The sequence below is a fragment of the Choloepus didactylus genome, chromosome 20 (genome assembly GCF_015220235.1).
Source record: "Choloepus didactylus isolate mChoDid1 chromosome 20, mChoDid1.pri, whole genome shotgun sequence".
Taxonomy (NCBI): domain Eukaryota; kingdom Metazoa; phylum Chordata; class Mammalia; order Pilosa; family Megalonychidae; genus Choloepus; species Choloepus didactylus.
Window position 1 is genome coordinate 57,664,158 of NC_051326.1, and position 18,757 is coordinate 57,682,914.

Sequence of the window (18,757 nt, forward strand, 5' to 3'; positions counted from 1 at the left end):
CATTTCTTATAAAACACTTAAACTACTAGGTTGGTTAGGTCCCAGTCTTGATTTAAAGTCAGAATTTAAATCGTATAGTAGATGTATAAACATCTACAGAGATCTCAGTTGGTAGTAATGATGTTAAAATTTGCCTAAATTAAAGATTTTCAATCCTTAAAGTAGTATTAGTTTAAAAACCATAGATGGTAACATATTTTAATTGGTGATTAAATCAAAAGGTTAAAGTAACTTTAAATGATGCTATTATGTAAGTTGTACAATAAAAGACTGTAAAAAGCTGATTTCAGTCCCAAACTACATTTCACTGTAAGCAAAATAAAACCAATAATAAAACCAAGCCCTCAGGACTTATTATTGGCCTTATTTTGCTGGTCTGTTTCTTCATACATTCATTCAAACATTTATCCAGTACCAAACATATCAAATGGGACACAATCTTAAGAATGAAAGAGCTTTTAACCTAGTGGGGGGAACACAGTGCACAAGCAATTTCAGCTTATCCAGGAAAGGGTCTGTCCACTTCAGTCCACCCCCACAGCGCAGCCAGAATTGTCTTCTGCCGCACCCAGGGCTAGGCCGTCAGCCTGCCTGAAGCCTCCAATGGCCCCTCCCAAAGACCGAGGCAAATTACACCTCCAGCAGAGCCGTCAAGGGGTTCAGTGGGAGCCCCGCTTCTCCCTCTCGGGTCCGTCTTCCTTCATGGTTCCTGCTACGCCAGTTACAGAGGGCTACACTCTTTCACAGCTCTTTGCTCATGAATGTAAAGCTAACTAAAACTAGAAGTCCTCCAACCTACTTTTCCACTCGCTAAAATCCTATTCAGTGTTAAAGGCACACTTGAATGCCATCTTTTCTCTACTACTTGCTCTAATTGCCAAGCAAAACTGATGACTCCCTTTCAATGCACTAATAGGATTATGTTCACATCACTGAGAAAGTACTGATTATATAATATTGTGGTTAACAGTCTAATATATATCATTATTGTAATGTAGTTAATATAATCATATTAAATTACAAAGCATCTTGAGGGTAGAAACCTTGTCATGCATATTAGCATCTATTCTGGCTAGAACAGAATCTAGCAATATAGTAGGTTGGTATTTAACAGATACATGTTGTCTCCTGGTTGATTCAATAATTTTTATCTTGCATTACAATAAAATGGGCCTTGATCCAGTTTTTAGGATATTCTTACATGTAAGTTGTAAAGTTTGTTTCTTCTACTTAGATGGCCCTAATTTTTCTAAATGATCTTTAACTATACATCCTCAAGAGGGCACTCTCATAGCTACCTATAAGATCAATTCAAGACATAAAACAGAAAGTCCATTACATGTTACTTACCTAACGTCCATGCAAAATAATATTTGGGTCTGGCAGCCAAGAGAGAGACATACAGATAGATAACCTTTGTTGGCCACGAAGCTGTAGCTTGAAAATGCTCATCAATGTTATACTCTACAGGTAACGTTTTAGAGATGGTCAAGTGAAATAATAAGGAAAGTCCACAGACTAAGAGCTTCTGAATAACTGCCACCTGAAAAGTTTAAGATAAGATTTCATAAACTTAATCCATGCTCCTATTAATTCCTTTTATAAATCATTGCCAGATTAATCTCTCTGAACATAGCATTAACCCTCTAATTCTCCTAGTCAAAAATCAAAAGCTACATTGTACCCAGCATTTAAAGTCCTCCATGGTCTCACAGTATAAACATTCTAACCTCATCTCTAACTACTACCTATGGGTTATGGCTCAAATCATACAAAACACCTCAATCTGTTTTTTCACAATTTCCAGGAAATAGAAAATCTTAGCAAGCATAGGTGTAATATATGAATAGAAGGGAATATACAAAAATATTAGCATTAATGATTTTCGATAGTGGATTTTTACATATATATCGCCATATTTTTTCAATTGTACTTTTCTTATATTTTCCAAATTCTAGGCATTTTATGCATATTATTTTATAATAAACACTACACATTTTTTAAATCTAAAAGTTCTTTAACACAATTTTGTTCAAGAATGATAAAACCAAAAGAGCTGCACAACTGAGAAGACTAGAAGTCTTGCAAAAAAGATTCTGATGGAAAGAAAAGACCATTCATTATCTGTGATATTATGGTAAGGTTAGATTATCTTCAAAGAATACAACTCATGGTGTTTTTATATTTTTAGTACATCAGAATATTTCAACCTGGTTCGGTATAATGGAGATTGTGTATGCTATGAAGGGAAAGATATAAATGGATGAAGAAAGGACTGGATCTAGATGAGGGAATGTAAAAAAAACAGATGGGTTTACAGTGCTCTGTATACTGATCAAATAATATACATATTAACTAAAGTAATCTGTAAACAAACACTCATATTTTAACACTTTCTGTAATAGCACTAAAACAATGGCTCAAAGGCAAGAGTCAAAGCATAGGCCAGATTCACTGCACTTCTGAAAAATTACTTTTGAAAAAGAAATAATACAGAAAAGTTGTATTTATAAATGAAGTTAGATGAGATAAATGGCCCTATATATTAACTTAAAAATCAGGTATATCATTTTAGTAATAGAATTTTTAAAATACTGTGGCCATTCAACTCGACAGGTGATCTCACTACCCTCCCCACCATGTGGGACCTGACTCCCAGGGGTGTAAATCTCCCTGGCAATGCAGGATATGACTTTTGGGGATGAATCTGGACCTGGCATTGTGAGATTGAGAACATCTTCTTGACCAATAGGGGGATGAGAAATGAAACGAAATAAAGTTTCACTGGCTGAGAGATTTCAAGTGGAGTTGAGAGGTCACTCTGGTGGACTTTCTGACGCACTGTATATACAGATAGTCCTTTTTAGGTTTTAATGTATTGGAACAGCTAGAAGTAAATACTTGAAACTATCAAACTCCAACCCAGTAGCCTTGACTCCTGAAGACGACTGGATAACAATGTAGCTTACAAGGGGTGACAGTGTGATTGTGAAAACCTTGTGGATCGCACTCCCTTTATCCAGTGTATGGACAGAGGAGTAGAAAAATGGGGACAAAAACCAAATGAAAACTAGGGTGGGATGGTGGAGATGATTTGGGTGTTCTTTTTTACTTTTATTTTTTATTCTTATTCTTTCTGGTGTAAGGGAAATGTTCAAAAATCGATTGAGGTGATGAATTCATAACTATATGATGATACTATGAACAGCTGATTGTACACCATGGATGACTGTATGGTATATGAATATATCTCAATAAAACTGAATTTAATAAAAAAAATATTGTGGCCATTAGAGTATATGTCAACGGATACATGGGCACACATACTCATGAGATGCCTCCAGGTACCTTGGAAGGAAGGGACGAAATGGTGCCTAACACTGGGAGAACAAATGGAAAGTCAGGGATAATGCCCAGGCCACCAGTTTCCCTGGTTAGTAAGGTGGACAGGACACCTCTCCACATTTCTACTGGAAGATCAGAGATTAATTCTTGGAGAATTATCCAAAATTAGTGACACAGGACCAGAGTAGGACTAGAATGAAGTTGTGGAGAATATGGAGAATGAAAATATGTAAAGAGATTGCATACCTGTTGGGGATTGAATCATGTACTCCACAAAAGATGTGTTCAAATCTTAACCCCCTGGTCCTGTGGGTGTGAAACCACTTGGAAACAGGACCTTTGAATATGTTACTAGTTAAGGTGAGGCCAAACTGAATCATTTAATCCAAAATAGCTGAAGTTCTTTATAAGCAAAGGAAATTGGACATGGAAGAAGAAGCCAGAAAGTGGCAGTCAGAGAAGAGCACTTGCCGTGTGACAGAGGCAGAGATGCATTTATAAGCCAGGGGAATGACAAGGATGGTGGACAAGCTACCACCAGAATGCTGCAGACTCTGGGAGAAAGCACGGACTGCTCGCCTTCAAAACTGTGACACCATAAATTACTGTGGTTTAAGCCAACCAATGTGCAGTATTTGTCACAGCAGCCCAGGCAAGCAGACAATACTGCAAGGTGACATCTTCAACCCCTTTCCTCTGTGTAGCTCAAGGGTTCCAGCAGTCTAATTTGTATACCTTGGACAGAAGTTTCTTCACTCAAGAAACCAAACAGCCCCAGAGAAAAGACCTACAGACATTATGCCAGAGGCGGACAGATGTTCCCCATGAGCCACCTTTCTCTTAGTTAATAGCAAAGGAATTTTTATTTGGGCACAAAGAAGCCTAGTTAAAGAATATATTTCACAGCCTCCTTTGCAGCTGAGTACAGCTATGTGACTACATTCTCGTCAATGGGATGTAAGCAGCTTCTACAGTGAACCATCTTAGACCATGTAGATGAGGGCAACACCCAAGGCATGGCAAAGCAACAAGGAAGAGAGAGCTTGGATTCCTCTCAACGCCAGGCAACTACCATATTATGCATGTTCTGTTTACACTCGAGTTGCTATGTGAGAAAGAAATCAACTTCCACCACATTTAAGTCCCTCTTATTTTGGTCCTTGATTCAGCAGCCAAATTTGTATCTTAACTAAAGCAGACAATGAGAATTGGGAGGTCCCCAGCAAGTCCCCAATTGGCCATTTGATTGTCCTATGATGAATCCTAAGACTATACACTCCACCAATGCACAAAGAGGTTCCAAATGCCATTTGAATGGCTTGTAAATAATTACCACTATTTGATTTTGTAAACTATATACATATGGAATTTAAATAGACATACATATTTTTAAATGGTGAGATGATACAGTAAGAGTATTTATCATTGTCAACAACCTCTGGTTTATGATATCCACAACCTGAAAGAGGAAAGTGACATTTTATAAAAGCCAATCCCATAAAAATTCAGAGTGAGGAAATGGAAGTAATATATACATTTATGAATCTTTGTTGGGTTTGATTTACTATTACTCATATGCTTATAGCATTTGATGTTTTTCAAGTACTTTACAAAATTATTTTGATGCTTATATATTCTCTAAGGTAGGGAAGACATTAAGACTCTCCTTTTGTAAAGGAGGACCCACACATATTAAGTGATGTGTCAGAAACTACAAAGCTAGACTGGTCAACTGGGAATCTAGTATCCTGATTCTTAAGTTTTACTTCTCTTTCCAGTGTTTCAGAATAAACTTCTAAGGAGCTGTCTGTAATTATCTTTACTTTCTTCATGGGAGTGAGCCCTCTAACAGGTTAATTGGTTAGCCTGGAGATATAAGATAGTCAATGGAACAAACCTGGAAACACCCATTTTCAAGCCCTAATTCAACCCAGTTTGATATGACATTTCTCAATTAACATTTAACCAGTAATAGAACATTTGAAGACAAAAGCACCTTTTTGGTATAAGACACAAATTTTAAAGCAATAAGTCACTTGGTAGAAGAGACAATAGCTTCTTCAAATGGGTACTCTTTCCTTTATTGACTCTGTTTTACAATAACTAATTTTTGGTTGCATCTCATTTTCTCATTTATCCAAGAAAATGGAGGATGGGAAGTTTGCAGGAAAAAGGAAGATCTCTTCCTACAAGTCTCACCACATCCAGAAACAACATACTATACCTTTTACTTTGTTTCATAGACTTTAAATGGGCTATTTTTCTCTAAGTTTCAAATTCTACTAGATCAAATCCAACAGAAACTTAGCCTATACAAAGCCTACAGAAAGTAGCATCTCTCATTTTTACATACGTGTGCACACAGATGCCTCTCAACTATTTGCTTCTCCTGGTATTTTGCAAATAGATAGATTAAAAACAACTTTTTTAAAATTAAAACTTCAATTTAAATTTTTTACTGAATCCAACATTTAAATTAAATCCAAACTTCAAAAATATTTCATTTTTTCAAAAAAATTAACAGAATTCTTATTTTTCTCTTCCATATAATGTAGCATTTTTTCTAATACAAAAGTACCTTATTATAATGTAGAATTTCTTTTTTAAATATTATACAAAAAAAAAGGAAAAAAAATATAAGGAACACTTCTGTACTCATACCCCACTTAAGATATAAAAAAAATCAGAGTTGTATAATGTAGCATTTTTTCAATTTTGGAGGAAGAAGTATAAAATTTGTTTGTGCCAAAATGCAGGCTCATCAGATTCTGACTGCTAAATGACCACTCCTCCATCTTCTTGTTTTGTTCTGTTTGAGAATTCCAGCTAATCAGTGAATTAAGAAAAGTATCCCAGACTTTTGTTAAAGACATTTACTTATAAAAGTGCCTTAAGCACTGAAAACATGCTCATGTATTACATCAGATGGTACCAGCATGACACCGAGAGCATCGTGGGCACTGAACCTAACCATGCACAAGGATTAGGTACCTTAATGCTACTATCACTGGACCCATGTTAGCTGCATTTCCTCATAGAAAATTCCTAGTGTTCAGGGGGGAAAGCCAACACCCAAGTCATGATGACTGTAATTCCTTATTATTCTTTCTAACAGTATCCCTCCATCTCTCTTAGCGGAATACTTTGCTTTCTCTATGACCCAATATGACAAATTTCAAATGTAAAATTTTTCTCTCTTGGATCCAGTAAACAAGTGACTAACACTCTTGAGTTTTCACAAGATGAGGAGTGTCAGTTGGTAACTCTTGACATTTCTACTTCTTCATACGCTGTTCCTGTCCCCCCAAGCCAAAAAGGGGATGAGGAGTGTAAAACCTCCTGGACTCCACATGAGAACACAGGAGCCAACACAGGAGCCAGTGAAGCTGTGGTAAACCATGTATCAGTTTCACTGTAGGAGCTGCAAATGATGGATGAGTCACTCTGCTTATATCAAATGTGGGTTTAGGCTTTTGCATATTCCAAAGTACACTGAAACAAAGGCACTCAAATTTAAAGAGAAAAACAACTGGAAAAACATATCCTTGTGAGACTACTGCTTCTCGCTATAACAGAATAAATGGCATAAAACTCACCCTCCTGCCACAAATAACTGCGAAACAAGAAAAATATATAAGGTAGTTCTTTTCTGGTATTGGACAACAAGCAGCACAGGATCCTTGAGGGAAGGGAAATTGAAAATGAGTCCCATGTTTGGCCTTGCTTCCTGCCTGGGATCCTTTTTGGACTGTGCAGCAGAAAGCAGAGGTCAGAGTTGAGGGCTGCTGAAATGGCTGAAACTTCTGTGGCAGGGCGCCAGAGAGGAATCAGCTGTGCAAAGGGGGCCCCGTTCTCTGTGAGTCTGCGTCAAAGGCTAAGGTGAACATCTCAGGGTGAGACCCCTCCTAGGATCTGGCAGACAGTGTGTGCAGTGGGGCTGAGAGAGAAGCGGATGCCGGAGTCCACGCAGCACTGGAGTTCTGGCCCAGCCAGAAGAGGGGGACCTTCCTGAGCTACCCCGGCACTCATCTGAGATCCCAGCCAGGACTACAGAAAAAATTTAAATAGACCTGCCCCAACAGAGACTAAAACCAAACTGTAAGGATCAAGAGAATCCATCTGGTGGCCAGAACCAAAGTCAAAACTCACTCAAGATTAAGAAGAAAACATCACACAGATTCACTAAAATGTTCTGGGCAAAATACACAACTTTTTCTTTTTTTTTTTTAAATGAGGGTAATATAAAGACATTTTCAGATAAATGAGAGAAAAGTGAAAAAAAATTTTCACCAGCAGACCTGCACCATAAGAAATGCTAAAAGAAGTTCTTCAAGCTAAAGGGAAATGATACCAGATGGAAATGAAAAATGTACAGGAATGAATAAAAAACACTGGCAATTGAAATAAAAACACTTTTTTTTTTTTTGCTTCTATTTCTTTAAAAAAGCATATATAGAAGTAAAATATATAACAACAATCACACAGGTAAATGGAATTATACTCTGGCAAGGTTCTTACATTTCATGTGCAGTGGTACAAGATTAACTCTAAGTAGAATATCTTGAATTAAGGATGTACATTATAAACGAGAGCAACCACTACAAAAAGGTTTATCTAAAAGGTCAATTTAGGAAACAAATTGGAATACTAATAATATTTGATTAATCCTAAAGAAGGCAGGAAAGAAGGAAAAAAGGAACAAAACCAAATGGGACAAAAGAGAAAACAAATGATAAGGGAACTTAAATCCAATCATTATCAATAATTATTTTAAATTTAAAACACTAGTTAAAGGTCAGAGATGGTCAGACTGGATACAAATGCAAGAATCAACTACACACTGTCTATACTTTAAAAGATACAGATAGGTTGAAAGCAAAAGGATGGAAAAATATCCATGCAAACACTAATTAAAAGACAGTTGGAGTGGCTATATTACTATCAAAGTAAACATCAAGACCAGGGATTACCAGAAAAAAAGAGAAAAAAATCATGAGAATAAATTAAACAAGAAAACAATCATCCTAACATTTATATGAAAATGCAAAGAAGCTAGAATGGCCAAAACAACTTTGAAAAAGAAAAACAAAGCTGGAAGACTCATATTTACTGGATTGCAAGACTTACTATAAAGCTGCCATAATCAAAACAGTATATTGTTACATAAAGATCAAAGGAACCAAATAAGAGCTACGCTCATTCATGGCCAATTCAGTACTGACAAAGGTGTCAAGGCAATTCAGTGGGGAAAAGAAAGCTTTTTCCACAAATGGGTTAAACAACTTGACAAAAGTATGAAAGATTAAAATAAAACTTCTACCCCTACATCATAGCACACGTAAAAATTAATTTGAGGTGGACGATTGATTCAAATTTAAACGCTAAAACAATACAACTTCTAAGAACAAAACAGAAAAATATCTTGGCAACTTTGGGGTAGGCAAAGATTTCTTATATGGGGCAAAAAAAGGTATTAATCACAAAGCTAAGAATTGATAAATTAGGTGTCATCAAAGTAAAAACGAATGCTGATCAAAAAGCACTTAAGAAATAAACAAAAAGCTACAAACTGAGAGAAAATATTTGCAGTTATATATGCCAAAGGCTTGCACCCCAGGAATATATAAATAAGTTACAATTTGATAATAAATATGCAATAATAAAATGGGCAAAAGATTTGAACATACACGTCACAAAAAAAGATATATAATGGCCAATAAGCACATGAAAATGTACTTACTATTACTTGCCATATGAATAATGAAAATTAAAACCACAATGAGATATCACTTCACACACACCAGTCTGGCTAAAATTAAAAAGACTGATAATACCAAATGTTTGAGAGGATAACTGTCATGCATTGCTGATGAGAATGTAAAATGGTATAGCCACTCTGGAAAACTGTTTGGCAGTTTCTTATCAAGTTAAACATACATTTAGCCTATGGCAATTAACTAAGAAAAACGAAAATATAAGCCTACAAAAAGACTTATACAAAAATGTTTATAGCAGTTTTATTCATAACGACCAAAAAACTGGAAACAGCTGATGCCTATCAACTGGAGAACAGATAAACAAATTGTGCTATATTCATAGAATGGACTACTACCCACAATAAAATAAAATAAACTATGAAGACATGGATGAATCTTAGAAACTATTGAGGGAAAAAAGCCGGGAACAAAGAGTATGTATGCCTCTATTTAGATTAGGTAAAACTCAACTATGGTAACAGAAATCAGAATACTGGTTCTATTACATATTACCTTAATAGGGTTGCCTATTAGGGTTAAGGACTTACTGAAAAGCAGCATAAACATTCTGGTGTGATGGAAATGGCCTATGTCTTCATTAATATATTGGTTAACACAGGTGATACAAACTCACTGAATTGTATACTTAAGATATCTATACATAACACTGTAAATTTTATCTCAATTAAAAAATGTTTGCTGCATTGAGATATTTATAAGTGAAATTTCTAAAATGACTTAGATTTGCTTCAAAGTAATACTATAGGGAATTGGGAAGTGCTTGGGGTATACGAAGAAATGAGTAGCCATGAATTGTAACTTGGTGATAGGTACATTGTGGTTCACTGCTCTAAGCTTTTAAGGTTTAAATTTACTTAATAAAAACTAAAATTAACATACATACACTTGCATACACACACCCATACCCACCAAAACAAAAAACCAAAACAAGACATTTTTGGGACAACTGGGGAATTTTGACCATGGACTTGGTATCAGATACTTTTGAGAATTTACTGTTAACTCTAGTAGGTGTAAAAACGGCATGGGTGCATTAGTTTGAGCTGCATATCTAAGGATTTTTGGCTAAAATAACCTAATGTCTATAATTTACTTTAAAAAATTCCAAGTGAACATTCCCCTCCCCCATTAAAAAAACAAAAAAGAAATGGGTATGTGCACGGGTAAATGAAATAAGACTGGCTACTAGTTGATGATTTTTGAAGGGGGATGGTGGATATATGGGGGTTCATTATACCATTCTATTTTTATAAATGTTTGCAAAATTTCAGAATAAAATGTTCAAAAATTTAAAATGCAGACACTATATAAAACTGGCTTTCACGGTGTGCTAATGAAATGGGCCAAATAACACACTGATAATAAAAATACATTCCGTTAAAAAACTGGCCAACAGGTGCTATGTGAAAGTCATGCAGCAAGTATGATAATGGATATGAGATGAATAAAAGGCCTTTCACAGAAGCTACAGATTTGTAGAAAGAATAAGACAAATGCACTCTCTACATATTAAAAGGGAAATTTAGTATCACTTAAAAAAAGGTAAAAAGTACCCCAGCAGTTCAAAGAAGTAAAGATTACGGTCAGTTTCCAGGGAGTTCAGCACAGTGGCTAAGTGTGACTTGGAAGCCACACTGCCTGGGTTTGAATTCCAGTTCTACTAACTGCCAATCTCAGAAGTCTTTGTCGGATTATTTAATCTCTGAGTCTGTTTACTCATCTATTAAATGGTGAGAATCACAGTATCTACCTCAACTGTGCTTGGCACATGGTAAGCGTTTTCTAAGTGTTAGCTATTGATACCATTTTATTACCGCAATCAGAAAAGGTTTTGGGAAAAAGGTGATTATTTGAAATAGGCCTTTAAAGAGGAGTCCAATTTTAACTGGCAATGATCAAGTAGAATGGAGGGAAAGCAGGAAAGAAAAAGACATGATGAAGAATAGGAAGTGTTTTCAATTTGGCTAGGACATAAGGCCTTCTTGAAAAATACTCCATAACTATTAAGTAAGATGCTCATTAAGGGACTCAGCCCACAGTTTCTTAAATAACCTTATTTTTGTTCTTTAATCAAGATTATACTTTGTGTCAGTTTGGGTCTATTATGTCTCCTAAAATGCCATGTTCTTTAATGTAATCTTGTGGGGGCCGACATATTAGTGTTGATTAGGTTGGAATCTTTGGATTAGGTTGTTTCCACAGAGATGTCGGTAATACCTTTGATTAGATTATTTCCATGGAGGAGTGGACCCGTCCATTCAGCCTGGCTCTTGATTAGTTTACTGGAGCCCTATAAAAGCTCACAAACAGAAGGAGCTTGCTGCTGCAGTTAAGAGAAGCATTTTGGAAATGGCCATTGACAGTAGACTTTTGCTAGTCCAGAGTTTGCCTGTGAGAAACTAAGAGAATACCCCTAAATGCCTAGAGAGGAATGTCCTGGGAGAAAGCCATTTTAAAACCAGAACTCCGGAGCAGACCCCAGCCATGTGCCTTCCCAGCTAACAGAGGTTTTCTGGACACCACTGGCCATCCTTTACTGAAGGTACCCTATTGTTGATGCCTTACCTTGGACACTTTATGGCCTCAACACTTTAACTCTGTAACCAAATAAACCCCTTTATAAAAGCTGATCCATTTCTGGCATTTTGCAAAATGGCAGCATTAGCAAACCGGAACACACTTCTACTAGGCACCACTACCAAGCACAGTGTGAAGAGTCATTTATCTTGAAAAATGTTTTTGAAGAAATAGATGGGTAAAATCAAAACTTGAAAACATTTTACTATCTTTAACAAGACTAACTGATATGTTTTATAAAAGCTCCAGATAAATCCCATGATCTTACATTTGGAGATGGCTCTGTTCTTCTGTACAGCATTTCTTCTTTTCCATTTTCACCTGACTGGGTCATATGGTCTGATCTGCCTTCAATGAAAGTGATGTAGTCTTTGTAAGAGCAGAGGGGGCCTGCCAGGATGCCCATGAAGTTACAGTTGTAACTTAAATACTCCAGGAGGCTTGGCATGCGCCTGCAATTAAAAAACATGCAACGTCTGAGATGTAACAAAAGCTTTCAGAAAATTTATGATAGGAAAAACTGTCTTCTACCTCACTGCTTTTACTATTTCCAAAATAAAATAAGCCTTAATTTTCATGTGCATCTGTACGATAATTTTTATGACATTGGGATGTAGTAATGCCCAAAAATATTTCTGGAGAAAAGATTTTATATTCAGATCCTTATGAACAAGTACAAGGGTTTTTACTTAGACTTCTCATGATGAAACAAACCTCAGACAGACCGCTATGGCATGGAGAATCATCTCTTACTAGGCAATCATTCATTCACATAAATGTGGCGCACCAACTATGTGCCTGGCGTGTCCAGGGTCAGGAGACAGAGCAGCGGACAAGACAGGAGAATTCCACATTCACGGAGCTTACGTGATCATGGCAAGAATTAGATGATAAAAAATATATATATAAAATATTTTCAGAGATGCTAAGTGCCATTAAGAAAAACAAAGCATAGAAAGGAATTGGGCAGGGGAGAATGGGGTATTTTCTTATATTAAAAAAAGCCAGAGAAGAGCTCCGTGATAAGGTGATATCTGAGCAGAAACCAGGAGCAACTGAGAGAGGAGTCATGAGAATGTACACGACAAGGCGACAAGGCATTCCAGGCAGGGGGAAAAATAAGTGCAAAATCCCTGAGGCGGGAGCATGCCTGGCAGCAAGGAGGCCGGTGAGGTAGGGCAGAGGGAACCAGGAGAGGGTAGGAGAAAGGGTCAGCGAGAAAGCTGAGGCGAAATCACCTAGGATCTTACAAGTGATGGCAAGAACTTGGGATTTTATTCCGAATGAGATGGAGAAACTATAGCAGGGCTTCAAAAGACCTATGTTTGTTTCAAAAGAGTTACTCTGGCCCCAGTGAGTAGACAGGGGACAGGACGGAAGTAAGAAGACCAGTCAGGAGCTGCTGTAAAAAGTCAGGCAGGACAACTCGGCAGATGGACTCACTGCCTCCCCGCTACATGGGACCCGGCTCCCAGGGGTGTAAATCTCCCTGGCAACGCAGGATATGACTCCTGGAGATGAATCTGGCCCCGGCATCATGGGACTTAGAACATTTTCTTGACCAAAAGGGGGAAGAGAAATAAGACAAAATTAAGTTTCAGTGGCTGAGAGATTTCAAATGGAGTCGAGAGGTCACTCGGGTGGGCATTCTTATGCACTATATATATAACACTCTTTTAGGTTTTAATGTATTGGAATAGCTAGAAGTAAATACCTGAAACTATCAAACTGCAACCCAGTAGCCTTCACTCTTGAAGACCACTGTATAGTCTTACAAGAGGTGACTGTGTGATTGTGAAAGCCTTGTGGATCACACTTCCTTTATCCAGTGTATGGACGGATGAGTAGAAAATGGGGACAAAAACTAAATCAAAAACAGGGTGGGATGGGGGGGATGGAATGATTTGGGTGTTCTCTTTTACTTTTATTTTTTTACTTATTTTTTATTCTTTTTGGTGTAAGGAAAATGTTCAAAAATTGATTGCGGTAATAAATGCATAATTATATCATGGTACTGTGAACAGTTGACTGTACACCATGGATGACTGTATGGTATGTAAATGTATCTCAATAAAACAGAATTTTAAAAAAAGTCCAGGCAGGAGATGACGACACTTAGAGCAGTGGGACAGGTAGCATTCCGCATGTATTTTGACAGTAGAGTCTATGGGCTGTGGATGGGTTGGTAGTGGGGTGTGAGAGAAAAGAAATCAAGGAGGCCTCACAACATTTTTAATTCAATCGCTCCAATGTCTGTCTAAATGGCATATGGCCTCTACAGCTTACCAAGCATCTAGCTCTCAATGCAAGTAACAGGGTGAAAAATGATCAGTAACATAGGAGACTACTGAGATTACATATATTATCAAATAAATGAGTTGAGTGTGCACTTTTATTTATTTTTTTGAACAAGATCCATAATCGAGTCTCCTGTCTACTGCCAATTAGAAACTATCACAAATAAAAGAACTACACCTGGAATAGTAAACTACACCTGGAACAGCAAACATTTATAGAGGAATTCCTTCTTCCTTTCTAAATATGGTAAGCTGTCTCCTTTAAAATACACAAACACTCTCTGTGGACAAGTCCACAAAATACCCTCACATATACCACGTATTATATTTATGAAAAAAAAAAGCAATAGAGAGAAACAACACCTCGTGTCCATCGGACACTACTCCAGATTACAACTTAGCCAAAAATCTTTTGCAGAAGTATTTTAAAAATCCTTTGCAGAAGTATTTTTCTACATTTAAAAATGTCTTGGACCTTAAGTATTTTCTCTAGGGCTCAAAATTGATAAGAGCAAAATATTTCTAACAGATTTGCTCCTTTATTAAAGTTCTTCATATTTAATACTGAAACAGAATGCTTTCTCACTGTATCAAATATCATGGTAAGTGCCCTGCAATCACAAAAGAAGTTCAAGCAACAGAGCTCCATTTTCAATACCAATTATTTCAAGATGAAAAGCACTGCTCAATCTTACCAAGTCAAACTATGTATCACAATTTGTAAGGACAGGAGATAATAATTCTTAACCATGAAATTTGCTGACTAATTTTTGGCTTAACTTTCATTATCTAACCATAAGTCATTTTAGCTACTGAAGTAGGTAACTGTAATATGTGCTATTAAAAGATGAATTTAAATAAAATTATAAGATTTCATTTATGACATTAAATGATACATTCATTAATTCCATACACATAAATTTGATATCAAGTATTGTTTTAGATTAGGGTTTCCCAAATGTGGCATTACTGACATTTGGAGCCAAAAATTATTTTTTGTATGGGACTCCTTTGTGCAATGTAGAATGTTTAGCAGCATCTCTACCAACCATGGGTCATTCATATCTCCCCTCTCACCCCATGATGTGATGACGAAATGTCGCCAGACATTGGCAGATGTTGCCTGGGGGGCAAAAATCACTCCTAGTTGTGAACCACTGTTTAAATAATGAGAATACAATGATGAACAAGACAAAGTACCCATCCTCACTGACTTACATTTGTGGGGTAGGGATGGGGACAATTAAAATAAATATACAACATCAGACAATACACATTATAAAGAAAAATAAAGTAAGGCCAGGAGATAGAAAGTGACAGCAGGGAAGGGAGGGGGTATTTTTGATAGGGTGGTTGGTATGGTTTAAAGGAGGGAGAAAGGTATAGCTACAGGCTCTTGTATGGCCTTGTATGCTGTGGTCAGAAGTTTAGAATTTTATTCTCCATTGGCAGGCTTTCACCAGAGGAGGGAATTAACATAACCCAATACATATTAAAGGATTTTCTGGCTGCTAGGTAGAAAGTGCTTGAGAGAAAACAGGGAGACAATTTAGGAAAGCTATTATAGTAGACTGAGGGAAAACTGATGGTTTGGGTCAGGGTGATGAGAGTGGAAATGGTAAGAAGTGGTCAGATTTGAGATTTGTTTTAAAGGAAGAGCTGGCTTGACTTGCTGGTGAATTGGATTTGGAGTCAGAAAACCGGAGTTTGTTTAAGCTTTTCACCTAAGCAAACAGTGATGAATGAAGCTACTATGAACAAAATGGGTAAATAATGGTAAAGGAACAGACTGGGAGGGGGGAGAGCAGGGAGACAGAAGTCAAGAGTTCTATGTTGAACACGCTCTACTTGAGACACCTATTCACTATCCATGTAGAAATGCTGAAACGCAGTTCGGTATATGAGGTCAGGGTAGGAACACACGTTTAGGAGATTCCATACGTATAGATGGTATTTAAAGCCAATGGGCTGTATATGATCGTCTGGTGAAGACAGAAGGCCGAGGACTGGGCTCTGAAGCAGACCAGTATTTAGTGGTGAGGGAGAGGAAGAGGAATCAGCAAAGAAGACCAAAAAGAGAAACAACCAGTGAAGAAAATAAACAAATTATTGTATCCTGGAAGCAGCAAGTAGAGAAGGTATTTCAAGGATTAAGTGACCAACTGGTCAAATACTGCCAAGAGGTTGAACAACATGTAAACTGAGGCTCACGTTTAAATTTGCTGAGATGAAGGACAATCTTAAAAGAAATTCAGACCAGAAATGGGGACAAAAACCTGACTATAGTGGGTTGAGGAGAGGACAAGAGATGAGAAAGTCAAGGCAGTCAGTTTAGGCAAAACTTCCAAGGAGTTTTACTATGAAGAAGTACACAGCAACGGGGTGATGGCTGGAAGGGAATGTCAGCTATAAGGACAGTTTATGGTTTTTTTCCCTTTAAGTTGATGGGAATAATCTAATAGAGAGGGAGAAGTTGATGGCAGTGATGATGTAAGAGCCAAGGGATAACTGAAGAAGCAGTCTTTGACTAGGGAAAAAGGAATCAGACTCAGAGTAGAAGTGAAAAGTTGGTCTCAAAATGGATTATGGACAGTTAATCCACGGAACCAAGAAAGAAAGTATTTTGTTTCAGGTGCAGGCATTCTGGTTTATTTGGTAGCTGCGGAATGAAGTAGAATTGCTTTTATTTTCTCAAAAGTTAAAATCTGCAACAATCACAAGTGAGGATGGGGAAGGAATGTTGGGAGTTTGAGGAGAAAGAAGAATATGTTGTCTTTCAAGAGAATGGGAAAGTGAATTGACTAAGAAAATTCAAAATGAGTCTAATCAGAAAGACTGAATTTTTTCCTACTCAGCTTTCTCCCACTGTTCAAGAAAGCAGAGAGGTGAATATAAGTAGATTGGGGGTTTTGCCAGGGGGCTATGTGAGAGGGAAAGGGGAAACAGGAGCTAAATGTCTGCAAATGAGTAGTTACTATGATGGATCAAAGACTGTAGGATCACAGAACCCAGATCAAATTAACCTCTCATTAATTACATTAAAATGTATATTTATTGATATATAAATATTGCTTATAGGGAATATAAAAAAAGAGTATTTTTAAAGATGGGGAAAACATAAGAAGATTCCTAAGACATGTTACCTGGGGGCAAAGGTGAACACTTAAGGTAGGACTATTTACTATCACAAACTTAATCTCATTCTTCTAGCCACCATTAGTTCTACATTTACAAGAAGGAAAGCACTCCACGGGAAATCTTTCTTTGAGAAAGTAAAATGAGTCCTTGATCACTAATTAGATTAAGAGAGACTCAGCCAAGAAATTAAGCTATTCCTGAGATTAAACAACAGATTACTGGTAATAAATGAAACAGAATCCTATCCCAGAATGAATTCCTCTAACAATAACGAGAAATAACTTAGTGGTTCTTCATTATCTCAAAATATGGAATATATGTACTGCATTAGTCTAGTACTTGAAATCAAGTTACTGATCTATAAATGGCAGTGCTATTTTTACTCATAATTCCTACCACGACCACATAGCAAAGATCCAGGTGCTGTGGCTAGACACGAAGACTATACCGTCTTCAAGAAACTCACAGGAGAGGCAGAAAATTCAGCAAATGGCCTCATGGTGCACAGGAGGTACATACAGTATATTGATATATTCAAGACACTATGGGAGTCTTAAAAGGGAAACCTATCCAGTCTAGGATGATCTGGTGACAGGGAGGTGTGTGAGGGAAAAAGGATTGGTTTTCATACCTCTAAAAGGACAAGGAAGCCCTTGCCATTTGAGAAATGAGTGTTTCAGACGGAGATGGCATGAGCCATGGCAGGATACAATAAAAGGCACTTACCTTACAGCTAAACCTCTCTGTGATGGAGTTAGTTCTTCATCCTTTCGAAACATCCCTGAGAGACAAAAATAGATGCTTTTATCAATTATGATTCCCCCCAAGTAAAGAATGGCATTTTCCCCACTCATATTTTCATCTTTTTCCTTCGTTTGAAATTCATGCTATAATCCCAATTTTGGTATACTGATTGTTCCTTTCTTTCTCATCTCAACATAGGCTCAATCAAGTGAAAGGGCCATCATGTAATCCAACATATCTGGGCTGTGTAAGATATATAACACGTGTCTGGAAACTTAAGTCACTAATTTGACTCTTCTCTGAAAGGAAATTATTATTAAGTTAAACAAAACTCCCAAACACTAACACTTCTTAAATTTAGAACTTATTATCTTTAATAGTAGACGCCATGACATTTCCAAAAGGGGAATTAAAATTTTTCTGTTATTGGATTACTAAAATGAGTAAACATCAGTACAATGGTGTAGAAGCTCAAAATAAAGCAAGGAATGATTTCTTTACTCCTACATGACTCTAATGAATAAAAACTGAACTCAAATATACCATCTTCATCCATTTATTTATCTTTTACCCCAAATCAGGAGGATATTACTTATTGTTATTCACCAAACTATTAGATCCAAATGCCTTAAAAAATATGCTAAACCCAATTTAAAAAACAAAGGAGTACTAAATTAAAAGCAAAGAATACCTTTGGAAAATATTTGTAGCAAATATAAAAAGTGTTAATATCCCCAAATAAACCCAAACTCAAGCAATTAAAAGACTCTAAAGAGATAAATAAATTAGATAAGGACAAAAGACATGAAAAGACAAATCACAAAGAACTTACAAGTAGTCAAGTAATATATGAAATATATTTAGCATTATTAATCATTA

The 18,757-nt window shown here is 36.7% G+C and overlaps 1 protein-coding gene across 17 annotated transcripts in view; it reads right to left on the minus strand.

Moving 5' to 3' along the window:
* MBOAT2 (membrane bound O-acyltransferase domain containing 2) overlaps positions 1-18,757 on the minus strand; it is a 225,196-nt gene that overhangs the window by 16,194 nt on the left and 190,245 nt on the right. For all 17 annotated transcript variants that reach the window (XR_005213268.1, XM_037812529.1, XM_037812530.1 and 14 more), the window contains 3 exons: positions 17,861-17,915; positions 11,968-12,151; positions 1,351-1,543 (listed from right to left, as the gene is read on the minus strand). Coding sequence is in view for 16 of the 17 variants with exons in the window: in XM_037812529.1 (XP_037668457.1) it covers positions 1,351-1,543; positions 11,968-12,151; positions 17,861-17,915 (432 nt within the window). In the remaining variant the exon portion in view is untranslated. The remainder of the gene's footprint in view (positions 1-1,350; positions 1,544-11,967; positions 12,152-17,860; positions 17,916-18,757) is intronic.